The sequence below is a fragment of the Scleropages formosus genome, chromosome 17 (genome assembly GCF_900964775.1).
Source record: "Scleropages formosus chromosome 17, fSclFor1.1, whole genome shotgun sequence".
Taxonomy (NCBI): Eukaryota; Metazoa; Chordata; class Actinopteri; order Osteoglossiformes; family Osteoglossidae; genus Scleropages; species Scleropages formosus.
In genome coordinates this window covers 23,375,720-23,389,093 of record NC_041822.1, presented here as the reverse complement: position 1 = coordinate 23,389,093, position 13,374 = coordinate 23,375,720, and the positions used below count along the sequence as shown (strand labels likewise).

At 46.1% G+C, this 13,374-nt stretch overlaps 2 protein-coding genes across 6 annotated transcripts; one reads left to right on the top strand and one right to left on the bottom strand.

The window, feature by feature from the left end:
- Positions 1-1,448: 1,448 nt before the first annotated feature.
- Positions 1,449-6,050, top strand: derl3 (derlin 3). Of its 2 annotated transcripts, XM_018731657.2 has the most exons (8): positions 1,449-1,648; positions 2,415-2,480; positions 2,611-2,684; positions 2,929-3,022; positions 3,520-3,715; positions 4,184-4,274; positions 4,499-4,620; positions 5,476-6,050. In XM_018731657.2, exons 1-8 carry the CDS (start codon positions 1,559-1,561, stop codon positions 5,493-5,495), a joined length of 753 nt encoding a protein of 250 aa, XP_018587173.1. In that variant the 5' UTR covers positions 1,449-1,558; the 3' UTR covers positions 5,496-6,050. The 2 variants fall into 2 exon arrangements, with proteins under 2 accessions (XP_018587173.1, XP_018587172.1); XM_018731656.2 differs by having other exon boundaries at positions 4,499-6,050.
- A 22-nt stretch (positions 6,051-6,072) lies between these two features.
- Positions 6,073-12,403, bottom strand: LOC108921912 (SWI/SNF-related matrix-associated actin-dependent regulator of chromatin subfamily B member 1-A). 4 transcript variants are annotated; one of them, XM_018731651.2, is made up of 10 exons: positions 12,260-12,403; positions 10,794-10,905; positions 10,498-10,627; positions 9,990-10,127; positions 9,748-9,875; positions 9,390-9,556; positions 8,844-9,034; positions 7,942-7,953; positions 6,979-7,110; positions 6,073-6,559 (listed from the first exon to the last, which is right to left on the bottom strand). In XM_018731651.2, exons 1-10 carry the CDS (start codon positions 12,341-12,343, stop codon positions 6,520-6,522), a joined length of 1,134 nt encoding a protein of 377 aa, XP_018587167.1. In that variant the 5' UTR covers positions 12,344-12,403; the 3' UTR covers positions 6,073-6,519. The 4 variants fall into 4 exon arrangements, with proteins under 4 accessions (XP_018587167.1, XP_018587170.1, XP_018587168.1 ...); XM_018731654.2 differs by having other exon boundaries at positions 10,498-10,606; XM_018731652.2 differs by lacking the exon at positions 7,942-7,953.
- Between the last annotated feature and the right edge of the window lie 971 nt (positions 12,404-13,374).

Sequence of the window (13,374 nt, the reverse complement as noted above, 5' to 3'; positions counted from 1 at the left end):
ATTTTTCACATTTTATTACATTGAGAATTTCTAACTGTGACATAGGAGGTACAGTAGCATTTGAATAAACACCTGTCATTCAGATCTATATTAGTATCTCAGTCGTTCATACTCAGGCCTGTCGTTTACAACAAGTAGAGTGCAAGGGAAAAGCATGCAAATATTTAATGTTTAAAATGTAAAATCCTCATGAGCAAAAGCATTTAACCTGTAAGGGTTATTTCAGCGGTGGTTGTCATTCAGATATTTGAGAATAGCCCTTGGCTTCTAACCTGAACAGGTGAGCTACTTTACTGTCAGTCAAGCCTTTGAAATCTGTCCTTCACTGCTTCGAGTCAATGATGAACTGTGCATCGTCTCGGTGCTGGACACTGGTGACGTGTCAGTCCTCAGTGTGTGGCTTTGCGAGGTTTTGGAACTCCTTCTCATTGTCCACGTCCATTCAGCTGGACAAAGAGGCTCGCAGCATCACAGATGGTCCAGGTCTTCTATCAGCAGTGCTGCTGCCATAGTTCCAGACAAGCAGATAATTACCCAGCAAAAATACACAGGACACAAACACTGTTATACTTACTACAGGTTCTCTAATGTATATGTATCCCTGATATTAATGTAACCAAGTATGTTTTTTCTTCCTTTTGTTTTGCACCATATACCATATTTACTATGTAAATAACATGTATAAATTCTGTGCAATATTTTGATATAAATAAAAATACTCCCATACATTTTGTGTTCTATTGCTCCACTTCACCCATTCAGTGGACAATGAGAGGAATTAACGCTGTAAATATAACAGCCTTAATGTCAGATGGACCTGAGTTTGACTCAGATGTATATTTTAATGAACCACTGCAAGTATGTTTATTGTACAAAGCAGCTAACATTGTAAGTCGCTTTGGAGAAAATTAATTAAAATTAATTACTAACAATAAGGAAAATCTAATGTTCTTTATACAACGTAAAGAAGAAGAAAGTACTTTTAATCGTGATATTTTTGTATCAGACCAATCAAATTCGACTGCGTCTCTCTCTCTCTCTCTCTCTCTCTCTCTCTCACACACACACACCACAGAGCTCTAAGCCCTGACAAACCCTGCTCCCCGTCAGCAGAGCGCTGTAGTTTGTTTGGCCGACGTTTACGTCCACGTGGAGCTTCACAAGTGATCAACACTGCTTTCGTAATCAACCCACCCGTTAGCGCACTCCCGTAGGCCAAGATCAACGTCAATCAACAGATTTTATTTCTTATTGGTTGAAAGTTTTAAAACATTCCTCCAATTTGAATACGGCGCACACAAGTAAAAGGTCTTAGATGTGGACACGTATTGGTCACCGGTATGTAAATCTGTTTTGTGATTGGAGAATTTTGACGTCAATCAGCGCTTTCTCTCGATTTGACTGGTTGAAGTAAGGTTGGGCAGTCTTTCTAAGCGGAAAGTCACAGCGTTCAGTCGTTGTGCTTTAAAGGCGCCGCGGTCGTACTTGTTAAGTGGAGTGGAGTGGCGTCGAGTCGCGCTGCGGACGTTTATACCGCCTGTGTGACAGCGAGCGAAGCATGGCGCACACCCTCACCCAGGAGTACATGCAGATCCCTGCCGTGACGAGAGCGTACACGACAGCTTGCGTGCTGACCACTGCAGCCGTGGTGAGACGCGGGAGGGAGCGGTATGGGGGCAGCGTGGGGGGTCGCGTGCCGATCACTTCGTAGCGATACATGATTGTATCAGTTCGGCCGAACGCGCTAGGACGTCACGTGTTCAGGAGATTGTTACTTTTTTACTGTTGCGTACCGTAATGTCATTCGTGTATTGATGTTATCTTGACAGAGCGTTCGTGTCTCCCTGACTTTCTCTAGATATAGAACTGAGCTGAGGTGTGGTAACATGGTATATTTACAGGAAAATACTGTGCAGAGATGGTTGTAGATTGATAAATTCTAAACACACTAGCCTAGGTTAGGTAGTGGACCCGCACAGTCTCTGTACATGATCAATATTTGCATATATTTATTTATAAGACACTTTTGTCCAAAGCCACTTCCAACGAGCCCAATGTTAGTGTTATCAGCCCACACACCTTATTCACCATAGTGACTTACACTGCTAGATACACTACTTACTCATCCATGCAACCATGATCAATATGGGTTTGTAACTGAACATCCACAGTTTGAGTTGAACTTCATGCCCCAAGTTCAGAGGAATGTAACTGATTCCCCAGCAGCTCCTATAAAAGCACCTGAAGCGCTTTGCCTTGTCTTGTTCTTAAAAGTTATTGATATGAAGTCCCATGTGTGAATCCTGCCAGTTCCTTCCTGTTCCAAAATGAATCCAGCGCATGTCTCCCTGAGAACTTCTTCATAACCTCACTGTGGGTTATTATTCATTGCTCTCATCCATGTGTCTTTACAGCAGCTGGAATTCATCACACCTTTCCAGCTGTATTTCAATCCGGACCTGATCATCAGAAGATACCAGGTACAGTAGAGCAATTGGACATTTAATCTGTATTATAACATTTGCGTGTTATACTGAAGTTAGATGAACTGTAATTTGATTTTATATATGATTGCTGATAAGTTCATGCATGTCGTCCCCCCCCAAAAAGATATGGCGTCTGGTGACCAACTTCCTCTTTTTTGGGCCTCTTGGATTCAGTTTCTTGTTCAACATGATATTTCTGTATCCTTTGCTGTCTGCCATGTGCAGGGCCACCGTGGCATTAATATGCAACGTTCGGGATTTCCCTTGTGTGACATTTCACCGAAACGATCAAGTACAGATATGGAGAATATAGTACAATGTAACGCACTCGCACACAGACACACACCCACATATACCCCAGACCCGGTTCATGTATGAAATTTGCATAAGCACTTATGCTTCCGTGCAGCTGTGTGTTTCGTTTGGTTTCCTTGACGCGCAGGTTCCGGTACTGCCGCATGCTGGAGGAGGGCTCGTTCCGCGGCCGCACCGCAGACTTTGTCTTCATGTTCCTGTTCGGAGGGACGCTCATGACCGTATCCTTCTTGCTCAGTTCGTGTCCACCCCTACCCCCCCACCCAGAGGGATTCAGTAAACCGTATCGGTCTCCTAAAGTGAAAGTTCCTGAGGTTGTACAGTCCACCGCTCAAGTGTGGGCTTCCTCGGGCTTCCTTGAGCTGGGAAATGGTCAAGGGCAATTTAGTCCTACAGCTGGTGGTGGGATTCGAACCTGGGTCCTTTGAGTCCAAGGGTGAGGGTTTTAACCACGACGCTGCCTGCTGCCCTATTTTATTAGCCATTTATTCAGCAGGGACAGTGGCAGTGGGATTTGAACCCTCCCTACTTTGCTCCTTGCCTGGTTCACGTGATCCTCCCCTTCTAATATCTTCTTCAAACTGAACGCTCGCAGTCGGTCCTTTTTGGTAGGACGGTGTGCAGCTCCAGATCTTCCCAGCAGCCCACGTGACGCAAAAAGTGAGGTTCACTCCAGGTCTCGCTGTTTCTCTTTGGCCCCTTGACGTACCTCCACCAGCTGTTCGGCCTCTTCGCCAACCTCTTCTTCTTGGGCCAGGCCTTCACCATCATGCTAGTGTACGTGTGGAGCAGGCGGAACCCCTACGTGCGCATGAACTTCTTTGGCCTGCTCAACTTCCAGGCGCCCTTCCTGCCCTGGGTGCTCATGGGATTCTCACTGTTGCTCGGCAACTCCATCGTCATCGATCTGTTGGGTATGAGGAGCCCTGTACCGGACAGGCACTTGTTATGGGTGGATGAATGGATGAGTGGTGATGGATGGGGGGGGTGGGTTGGATGGATGGATGAATGGTGGTGGATGGGATGATGAATGACTGGCTGGACAGGACATTGGAAAATGACTGGAGTAATTTACTCTTCTGCCTACATTCTACTATGTTGCAAGAGAGTGAGGAAATCTCATTTTCATGCACCTGTGGGAGGGACTGGATCTGCACTGCATGTGCTGTTCTGCCCTCTGGACAAGTGGGCAGCGGTTCCATGTCCTCACGCTGGGATCTCGGCTGACCTCGGCTGACCGTCTGGTTAAACCCAGTAGAACTGTCATTTAGGAGAATAATATACTTGGGGAATTTGAGGAAATGATTCACAGGTTGGGAATTCTTATTCCCCACAGACACACACTTCTCACCTTTCATTGTGTCTTCCTCCCTCCTCTACAGGCATCGTCGTGGGGCACGTCTACTACTTCCTGGAGGATGTCTTTCCAAACCAGCCTGGAGGCAGGAAGCTGCTGGTCACTCCAGGCCTCCTGTGAGTGACCGGACTCTGACCGCCACCTGGGGCCCAGTTTGAGGATGTGAACGTGTAGGACGGTCTTCTCCTGTCTAGTGTTGAATTTCACTCGGCAGTGAGACTGTTGATGATCGAGTTAAAACTGGACGCCAGTGTTTGGACCATCTGTTCTGGACTTGTGTGTTTTGTGTGTATGTGTGAGATGTTTGTAACAGTATTTTTTTTTTTTTTTACGTTTACAGGAAGCTTGTTTTTGACAGTCCCGAGGTGGACCCCGATTATTCACCTCTTCCAGAAGAGCAGACTGCGGGTCCCTGGCCATCCTCCAGGGATCAGCGAGAGCAGGACCATGGCCAGGAGGGAGGTCAGGAACCACCCAGGGACCTCCACAATGGAGACCCCCAGGAGCTTTAGGAGAGATGTGGGACAGAATATTCCAGAAGGACGATAGATGGCATTACAGTGAGAAGTGTGAGGACGGTGTTAATAAGACCCTGAGCCATGTGGAACTTTCTGGTTTGGGAGGGTCCTAATAGAGAAGGGCTGGAATCCTTCCCTTGTGTCCAGGCGGAAATAGTCCTGCCAACTGAAAGACACCCCCTTCCCCCCCAGAAGGTACGGCGACACCTGTCCATAAGAGGATGGATGGGGGGTGGGGTCATAATTGCTTCCGCAGGCTTGCTTTTGCATCTTTGTTTTAATGCAGACCGTTACCACTGTGTGTGTGTGTGTGTGTGTGTGTGTGCGCGCGCAATGTTTGCACTCAGAGCAGAGTAGTGGACGACTTTTTAAATTGCAAAGCTGGGACGGGAATGAGCCTGCGTTGTGTGCGAATGACGCTGCAGGCAGTTAAACGGTATAAATGCAGGTTTGCTCTTGATGTTGGCGTATCCATGACAACGCATTCATAAACTGTGACCTGAACAGTAATGTGGGACTGCCTGGACGCTGCACTGTACTGCTGACCGAGAGGAGAAGGTGGGATGTGTTTACTTATCCGAAATGTACTTCCACTCTGGTGACCTTGTCTGCAAGCAGACGCTGCAGCACCAGTGAAAAGTGTGAGTTGACGTGCGGGAGGATAGTTTTTACCCACGTTATGTCATTTCCTGTTGCACCAGGAACTAAGACACTGTGTCTTCTTCCTAGCCCTTCTGCAGCAGGTCCCAGAGCTGCACCGGTGTCACTTTACTTTCATTCTTCTGGCCACTTTGTATAGAGGTGTCGCAGTGGCAATGACAATGACTGAGGGCCTCTACGGATGTGCACCGCATTCATAGATGTGGCGATGGCCGGAAAAAGGAACCTACCTGGTCAGCAGTTTCCACTCGCATCCTTTGCGGTCGAGTCACACGCTGCCCACCAAAGCGCTGGATCGACGGACCACAAACCCAAATGCAGTCTGGTGCCCAACGGCTTTTGGCGAAGACTGGCGTTTTAAAGCTCCATAACAAAGGGACTCGGTCAAGAAAGAGACGGGCTCCTTTTAACCGTTCTTGAAGTGACTAACTGCCATAACTAGTTTTAATGACCAGGGATCAGGTGAAATGTATTTATGCTTTCTATTTGTACAAGCTTTTTGGAAAAACAAAATCCATGGGTTTGTGCACAGCTTGTACGCTGGGTGTATTTGCTTGAGGGAATTTAGGACCTGCGTCTACTGCTCCGCACGGGGAAGCACAGGATGCATCCGCGGGCCTACGGTGGAGGAACCCCATGAACGTGTTCCGCCATCCGGCACCGATTCTGGAGTAGCTACACGGGAAAAATGTGCTTACTTCAGAATAAAGAACAGCTAAAAGGAATAAAAGGTCATCGTGGACTTTATTTTTTGTTTTTTTATAAAAAAAACAAAAATGCTTTCAGCACCTATAACAACCACCATAAACAACCAAGTAACACTACAACATTATATACTTCACAGGACTCAGGGCTTTTCTGGCTGTGTGAGTGTTGGACAGTTGAGTTCCAAGGCTGAAAGGATGTCGGAGAGAAGGTGGCAACACAGGCCTCAGTCAGTGGTGCCAGTCTGAGTCCAGGCGAGGATAGGGAGGACAATGGTCCGAGGGATGGGCGGTGTGGAGCTCAGAGGTGGGACGACGGAGGTCAGAGAGGTCGGTTGCTGCCACCCGGTCAAGGAAGGTCTCCCGTGGCTGATGGCACCACAGCCCAACTCAAAACAAGTTCCATCAGTCCACGTCCTCTCGGAAATTCCGGAAGCTCGATAACTGGCCGGAGCGTCACGTAGGACCCCTTTGACATCTCACCAGGCTGGAGCTGTGTTGGCGAGTCGCCGCATGCGTCTGGAACGGAAGCACACAGTAATATATTAAATATACTTGCTTCTAATACACCAACAGCACCCACACTGTTGATTACGGTATTGCCGCAGAATGCGAGTTTCCCATGTCACTGCGTCGACGGCACCCAAGATTCACGATCTGAACGTGTCAACAGCACCCAACTTGTTTCAATCTGCTAATACACACCCATGTTTCCATTTGCAGTATGTTAAAATATTTCCTACAGCTCCAGCTGTGTGTCAAAACTCTGATGCATCACACAAACATTTTTTTTTAGAACTTACATAAATAAACCCAGGAACTGTAAACATAAACAACCATCTACTCATTCTCTCTGGGTATGTTCAGGCAGCACATGCTCTCAGTCGACACCTTCCAGCACTTCCAAAAGAAGACCGACATCTCAAAATTGCACCCACCTGGTATTCCTGTCCTGATCCCTGATCTTCTTTTCCATCTCTGCGTCTGTCAGCGTCTCCAGCAAGGGGCACCACTGGTCGGCATCGCCTGTGTTTCGGATAGCGATCTCCACAGTGGGCAGGGGGTTCTCACTGTAAACAATTGGCACCAGGCCGGTCAGGAGAACCGCACGGAGACCAAAATGGTTACATGACACTGTCACGACACCATGAGTCAATTAAACTCAACCACATTAAAAAAACCATAACAGGAAATTGGAGCGTTAATCATGAGCTAAAATATTTGTGATGACGTTACATTTATTCATTTAGCAGATGCTTTTCTCCAAAGCAACGTACATTTCAGAGACATCATGCAAATAAAGTAGTTCCATATGTTTTAAACAAGAATAGTAGTCAAACTATGTTTTCTACAATGCTGGAAAATGTCAAAAGACTTCTTAAAAAAAAAAAAACTGGTTTAATGAGTTCATTAAATGCTCATGTCCAAAATCTTCCATGTCTCCCATCAGCAGTGACAACCCTGTGCCCACAGGCTTTTCAAAGCAAGCCAGTGTGACCCAACAAAAAGTGTCGTGAAGAATATTCCAGCAGCTGTATTGTGTGAACAAGCTAGACTCTTGTACAGGGGGTCCAACTGTGGCACAGTTCACAGCCTGAGTAGAGGCTCCAAGAAGTCAGGGAGGGAAGGGTGTGAGAGCAACTGGGCTGCAGGCTGTCACATTTCACTTACTTCCTCCATTAAAGCATCTAAAAATGCGGACAAACACAGTAACGCTCCACTCTCCTGATACGGCCAACACACAAAAAATAACACAGACAAACTGTTCATAATGAGGGACTGGCCCTGCAATATAAAAAGGAAAAGTTTAAAGTACTCAGCTTCCCAAGGACTGAAGGTGGGAGAGAACTCGCAAGGGGTTAAAGCTGGGGGGGGTTCAAGAAATGCACAAGTATATTGACCTGAAATCAGACCTATTGGAACAGACAGCAGGGAGAGGCATAGTTAGATTATCCAAAAAATGCATGTTATAGGTTTTACAGAACAGGGAACAACACAAATCAAACAATGAAATCGCTTTGTGTGGAATTAATAGAAAAAACAAAACCACAGAATCACATCAATATGCAACAGACACATGAAAAATGTGCTTCATAGAAACTGAGTATATCATCATGCATCCTACTGAATGTTTAATGTGAAACAGAAGTGCAGCTAAGAGGGTAAAAACAAGACCGTGAATCTTCGAACGCTGTAAAGAGATGACAACTTAATATTCAGGCTTTACATACCAGCTGAACAAAGGCACATAGGGAAAGAAACATCGTAAAGTCACTGGACAACAACGTTACACTTTTATGCAAAACATGAGGAGGAGATGCATCTATGCGAAAGGAAAAAAAAAACAGGATGTGATCCAAGCTTGTGACCGAGCGGTCTGTCTTATGTAAAGATTTCTGTATTCGGACCCATCGCTGACAAGAGCCTCTTGTATTTGTTTTCATCGGGCACATCCTCTGTGGGTTTTTATGAGTGTGTGTGTGTGCGCGCGCACACGCGTGTGTTTTTCTCCTCGACACTAAGGCTTGACCCCAAGCGAAGCTTTGTTTATAAGGCTGGTCAAGTAGCTCTTGTGGCAAGCGTGTGTGTCTATGCCTGTGCGTCTTTGTCATCTGCTTACAATACTGGTAATCTGTGTGGCATGCTGGACAGCATGTTAGTCAGGAAGTGTATGTTTGTCCACACCACTTTCTACCAGCTGAAAATGCTTCAAGGTTCGGTCTGCGTTAAGATGGCTCTTTAACTGTGCGCGGATGTGTGCGACTCCCATCACTAACACCTGACGGCCACGTGGGGGACGTACCTGAAGGCGTACGTCCTCTGGTGCCAGCTGAGTTGGCCGCGGATGCTGTACGCGATGGTGGTGACAAACTCGCCTCCCAGGCCCAGCTCTGAGCACAGTTTCAGGGCGAAGGTCTCTGGGGAGTTCTCCTTCTCTGACATGTCCCATTCAAACTGGTCCACTAGGGAGATGTTCCCCACGTGGATGTTGAGCTAAGGGGGGGATCAGGGTGGGTGAGCGGCAGCAGAACTTAAATACCTTCAGTAAGGGATTAAGAAAAGTAACTAAGACATCTGTAATTTTGTGAAAACGCTGACAGATTTCCCGTTAACTGTCTCTAATAATATTTTGTTCCCAGGAGACATGGAGCGGCAAGCTGCCCTTGTCCCCATCCTCGGACACATCCACCATCAAACATAAGTAGCTGAAGAAAGAGATTCTACTGGGTTCTGGAGAGATGAGCTGATCAGTTACATGATCACTTGAGCAATGGGACACCATAACCCAAAGACCTGACCATCTCCAACTGCACTCTGTTGCCAGAGCAAGCAGCATCCGGACATGTACCTTAATGATGACCCTCTGGTCGGTCTGGTCATCCAAGATGCTATCTGTGGGGTAGGACTCAATCTGCTGCCGGATGGCCGAAGCGATGGCGGGGACAAAGGTCAGTGGGTTCAGGTCCAGGTCATCGCAGAGGATCTCCGCAAACATTTCTGGGGTCATGAGCTTCTCTGTGGAGGGGAAGCAGAGAGTGGCATGCAGGAAATCTACATGTTTACGCCTGTGGGGAGGTGCCAGCAAAGAAGGGTGGGTGTGGCAGAAGGGGCAGGTGGATGGGCTACGACGGAGGGGCAGGAACGTTTCTCCAGGTTCTGCTCTGGTGTCCTGCTTTTCCCAGCAAGGTGGTCAAACACAACCCTACCGTTCATGTTCCACGTGAATGCGTCCCTGAGCTTCTGCCCGTCGATCTCCATGTCTAGCCGGATCGGTACCAGGACCTCGGGCTGACTGGCATTCTCGTGGATCACAGCCGGATCGTGATCGTCGAAGCTGAGAGAAGGCAAAACGACATGACTTCATCCTCCTGAAAACACCAGAAATGCATTCGGGGCGCAAAAGCTCAAGGATGTCGCTGTTCACTGCGGTCAAACCTGTGGGTCTCACCAAAGCGGGAAGGTCCTCTTCTTGTCACGACCCATGCGGTTGCGGTTGATGGTGGTGGAGCAGGGAACCGCGTCCAGGTGGTGTGAACTGTTGGGGAGGGTGGGAACCCACTGGCTGTTCCGCTTGGCCTTCTGTTCCCTAGGGGCAGGATGGAGGTTGGACAGAACAAACACAGAGTTACACATGGACCATTAGGGGAAAAGACACTGTCCGAACTGAGGCTCCTACATTTCTTAACTTATTTTCAGTCTGCAAAAAAAAAAAAAAAAGAAAAGAAAAAAAGACAGAACCAAAAGCAACTATTTACGTTATCCCCTTAAAGAGATTTACAGCTAACAGTGATTGCAAAGTCTGACCATCAACATCATTGTGTATAAGGCTGAAGGAGAAAGAAAGAGGGTACCATCGATGCTACCAAACACAACATAAAAGTGTCATCCTGACAGTGCGGTATGTAAACATTTTCATTGTCCTCAACAACCCAAAGGAGTGCTGCTGGTGTCAATACCTGAGGTAGGCTGGGGGCTCCGTGCTGATGGACACGGCCTTGTACTTCTCATCGTTCCCCTCAAAGATTTCCTCCACTTCAGACGCCTTCAGCAGTGTCACACTGGTGGCTAAAGTTGTGTAACCATGATCTAACACAAAGAAAACACTGAAGACACTGCTGCCAGAATTTAAATTTAAAAAAACCCATATCTGTTAAACGATCCTGTCTGTAAAGCACTTGGAGTCTTACAGATCGGCATCCGGGCCTCTTGCGCCTGCGCTGTTACCACGCCAAAGCAAAGGCAGAACACTCACCGTGCGATGAGGCCACTATCTTCTTCCTCTCCTCCACAGAAGCGAGCCTCCGCCAAAGTGATGGATACCTCTTGTACAAGGAGCCCCGGAACATGCGCAAGTAGTTTCCCACCTGGAGGTAAAATTGAGCAAGAAAAGCATTTTGCAGAAGAATCTGCACTGAGAATCACTACAAGGCAACACTGGAAAGCCACAAAGGAAAAAGTGGTAAAGGAAAGTATGCAGGTTTAAGAACGTGCTGTAAACAGGATTAGTGCAGTTTACATCCCGAGACTCGGAAACATTACTCAAGTTCACGTCACCCCTTCCGATCACAATAATACACAGTTTACACCACAGAGTCATTATTACAAACACAAAACAATACAATGGGGCAGCGGATAGCATCCTCCAACGTGGGATTTACCCTGAACTTATATAGTACCAATTACGGAGCCGTATAAACAGCCAAATTGTAAATAGCTTCCTATACAAAAAAAAGCAGCATAAGAAGAAAAGTGGAGAAAACTAAATGAATGAATGAATGGCAATAACAAGTCCATGATGAAAACAGGCAGCAGGGAGGGATGCGATCAGAGCAATCATGTGGCAATTTCAGGGCTGGTGGTTCGAATCCCTTTCCGGCCCATAATGACCGAAGATAACCTGATTCGGTGTAATGCAGTGCAATGTAATGTTCGTGAACATTATAAAGTCATTTTACATAATGGTGCCGAGTGAATGAGATGCAGGTCGCTTTGGAGAATTCAAAGAGCTAATGAATATTAACTGTGTAAATACACAATAAATGGCACAAATGGAAAAAGACTCCGCACTGACTGTACTGGGACAATGAATGATGAGCAGAGAACCAAACGAAACTGATCTCCCTCGAGAACCTCACACTCAGTCACTAAGACTGTGAATGGATTAATTAGACTTTTCTAGAATGAAGCCTGAGCGTTACTGTTATGTACTTTTTATTAATATTCACTGATGTTATTCGCTTGACGGACGGGACGACGTCGTCGCTGCATTTGTGTCCTCGAGCTCAAAGTGTCGCACGGGAGGAGGGACCGACCGTCGAAACACTTCACTTGTTGTTCGGTTAAGATTCGCTGTCACGCGGTCAGTCGCCAGGACGAGTTCATAATATAATTAATAAGCCAGGAGGAGCACAGTCTTCTCTGTCAGAGAGGAAAACGGACCTCTTCTAACTAACCGTACCGAGCATTTTATGTAAAATTTATTCATATTCCCCATTTACTAAATGATTTAGTGTCATATCTGCAGCGAATGCCGACAGTTTGTGAGGTAAAACACGTCAGAAAATGCCAGAAATCCTCAGTCGACGAGGACACCGAGACACAACAAAAAATGAGTCGAGTAGTTAGCATGATGCTAGCAGTAGAACAGCGTCCTAGGCAAGTGTTAACACTTAAAGACGAGCAAATCTCAAACCACTCATTTATTTTCAAAGTACCGACCTCCGACCCGATCATATAAAAGTCCCCATCCTCCTCCAGCTGAAATTTTAGCGGTTTTGGTCCAAATGTTTTGCTCAGCGCCATCTTCGCCGAAACAACAAAGCAGAGCAGTGCGCACGCGCAGAGGCAATGCAGGAAGTCGCCGGCATGCAAAAGCGAGAAAAAAAAAAAAACAACAAAAAAAAGTCGCCGAAAGAGGGCCGAGGCGCATGTACAGACACGTGACAGGAAGTCGTTCGACGGCGAGCGAACAGCGCGCATGCGCAAACGCGAAGCACAACGGCGAAATTTTGCGAGGTAAATACGCATGCGCAGATGTCGATGTCTCCAGGGTACAGAGGCATCGGTGAAGCGGCGGCGAGACGAGAGGAAGCATTCTGGGTTCCTGCTGATCTTTTTCGACGGAATTTCAGCCTTTAAGGATACATTGGCCTGTTAATATGGAGAGAATATGTATGCATATATAAAGCAAACTAGTCTAGTGTACCAGTGTTTTTTTCCCCCAATTAAACTTTATTTGGTAAAGTTATCAATAATACACAACCAAAACAATACATCAAAATCCACAAAGCAACAAACCCAACACCATTTTCCTACAGTTGGTCAACAAAGTCACCAAACAAGCATTACACAAAACACATTGTCATGACAAAGTCTTTCCCATAACAATCCCCTTTCTGTCTTCCCCACACCAACATACCCACAAAAGGACTGTCCCCCTATAAGCAGCTCAACCGAAGTCATCATATCATAACACATGCTTCCTTCAAAACACCATGAAATACTTCTAAATTACAGTATAAAACTTGATCATACCCCTAAAAACAGACAAATAAATACAAAACAGACATACACATGAGTAATCATCGGTATAAAACTCAAAGTGCACATGATAAAACAAGGCCATTAAAATCTATAGATAAAACACTATACAAATAAAACCCACACAAGTTAAAAATGTCAGTTAAAAGTGCACAAACCCCAAACTACTAAAAATCTGTGAATAAATACTACACAAGTAAAAAAAAAAAAAAAAAAAAACAGAAACAAATATAAAGGAATAAATATACAAAGGGGTAAGATACAAGAAAGTACAATATGTTTTAAAAGAATGC

What these genes read in the sequence shown, in the direction of transcription:
- LOC108921912 (XM_018731651.2), bottom strand. Translation starts at nt 12,343, where the DNA reads ATGGCGCTGAGCAAAACATTTGGACCAAAACCGCTAAAATTTCAGCTG. An exon ending in TTTATATGATCGGGTCGGAG is followed by an intron (nt 10,906 to 12,259) that starts GTCGGTACTTTG and finishes TTTTACCTCCAG; the next exon opens with GTGGGAAACTACTTGCGCAT. An exon ending in GATCAGGACAGGAATACCAG is followed by an intron (nt 6,560 to 6,978) that starts GTGGGTGCAATT and finishes CTTCCGTTCCAG; the next exon opens with ACGCATGCGGCGACTCGCCA.
- derl3 (XM_018731656.2), top strand. Translation starts at nt 1,559, where the DNA reads ATGGCGCACACCCTCACCCAGGAGTACATGCAGATCCCTGCCGTGACG. An exon ending in TGATCATCAGAAGATACCAG is followed by an intron (nt 2,481 to 2,610) that starts GTACAGTAGAGC and finishes CCCCCCAAAAAG; the next exon opens with ATATGGCGTCTGGTGACCAA. An exon ending in TTGTTCAACATGATATTTCT is followed by an intron (nt 2,685 to 2,928) that starts GTATCCTTTGCT and finishes CTTGACGCGCAG; the next exon opens with GTTCCGGTACTGCCGCATGC.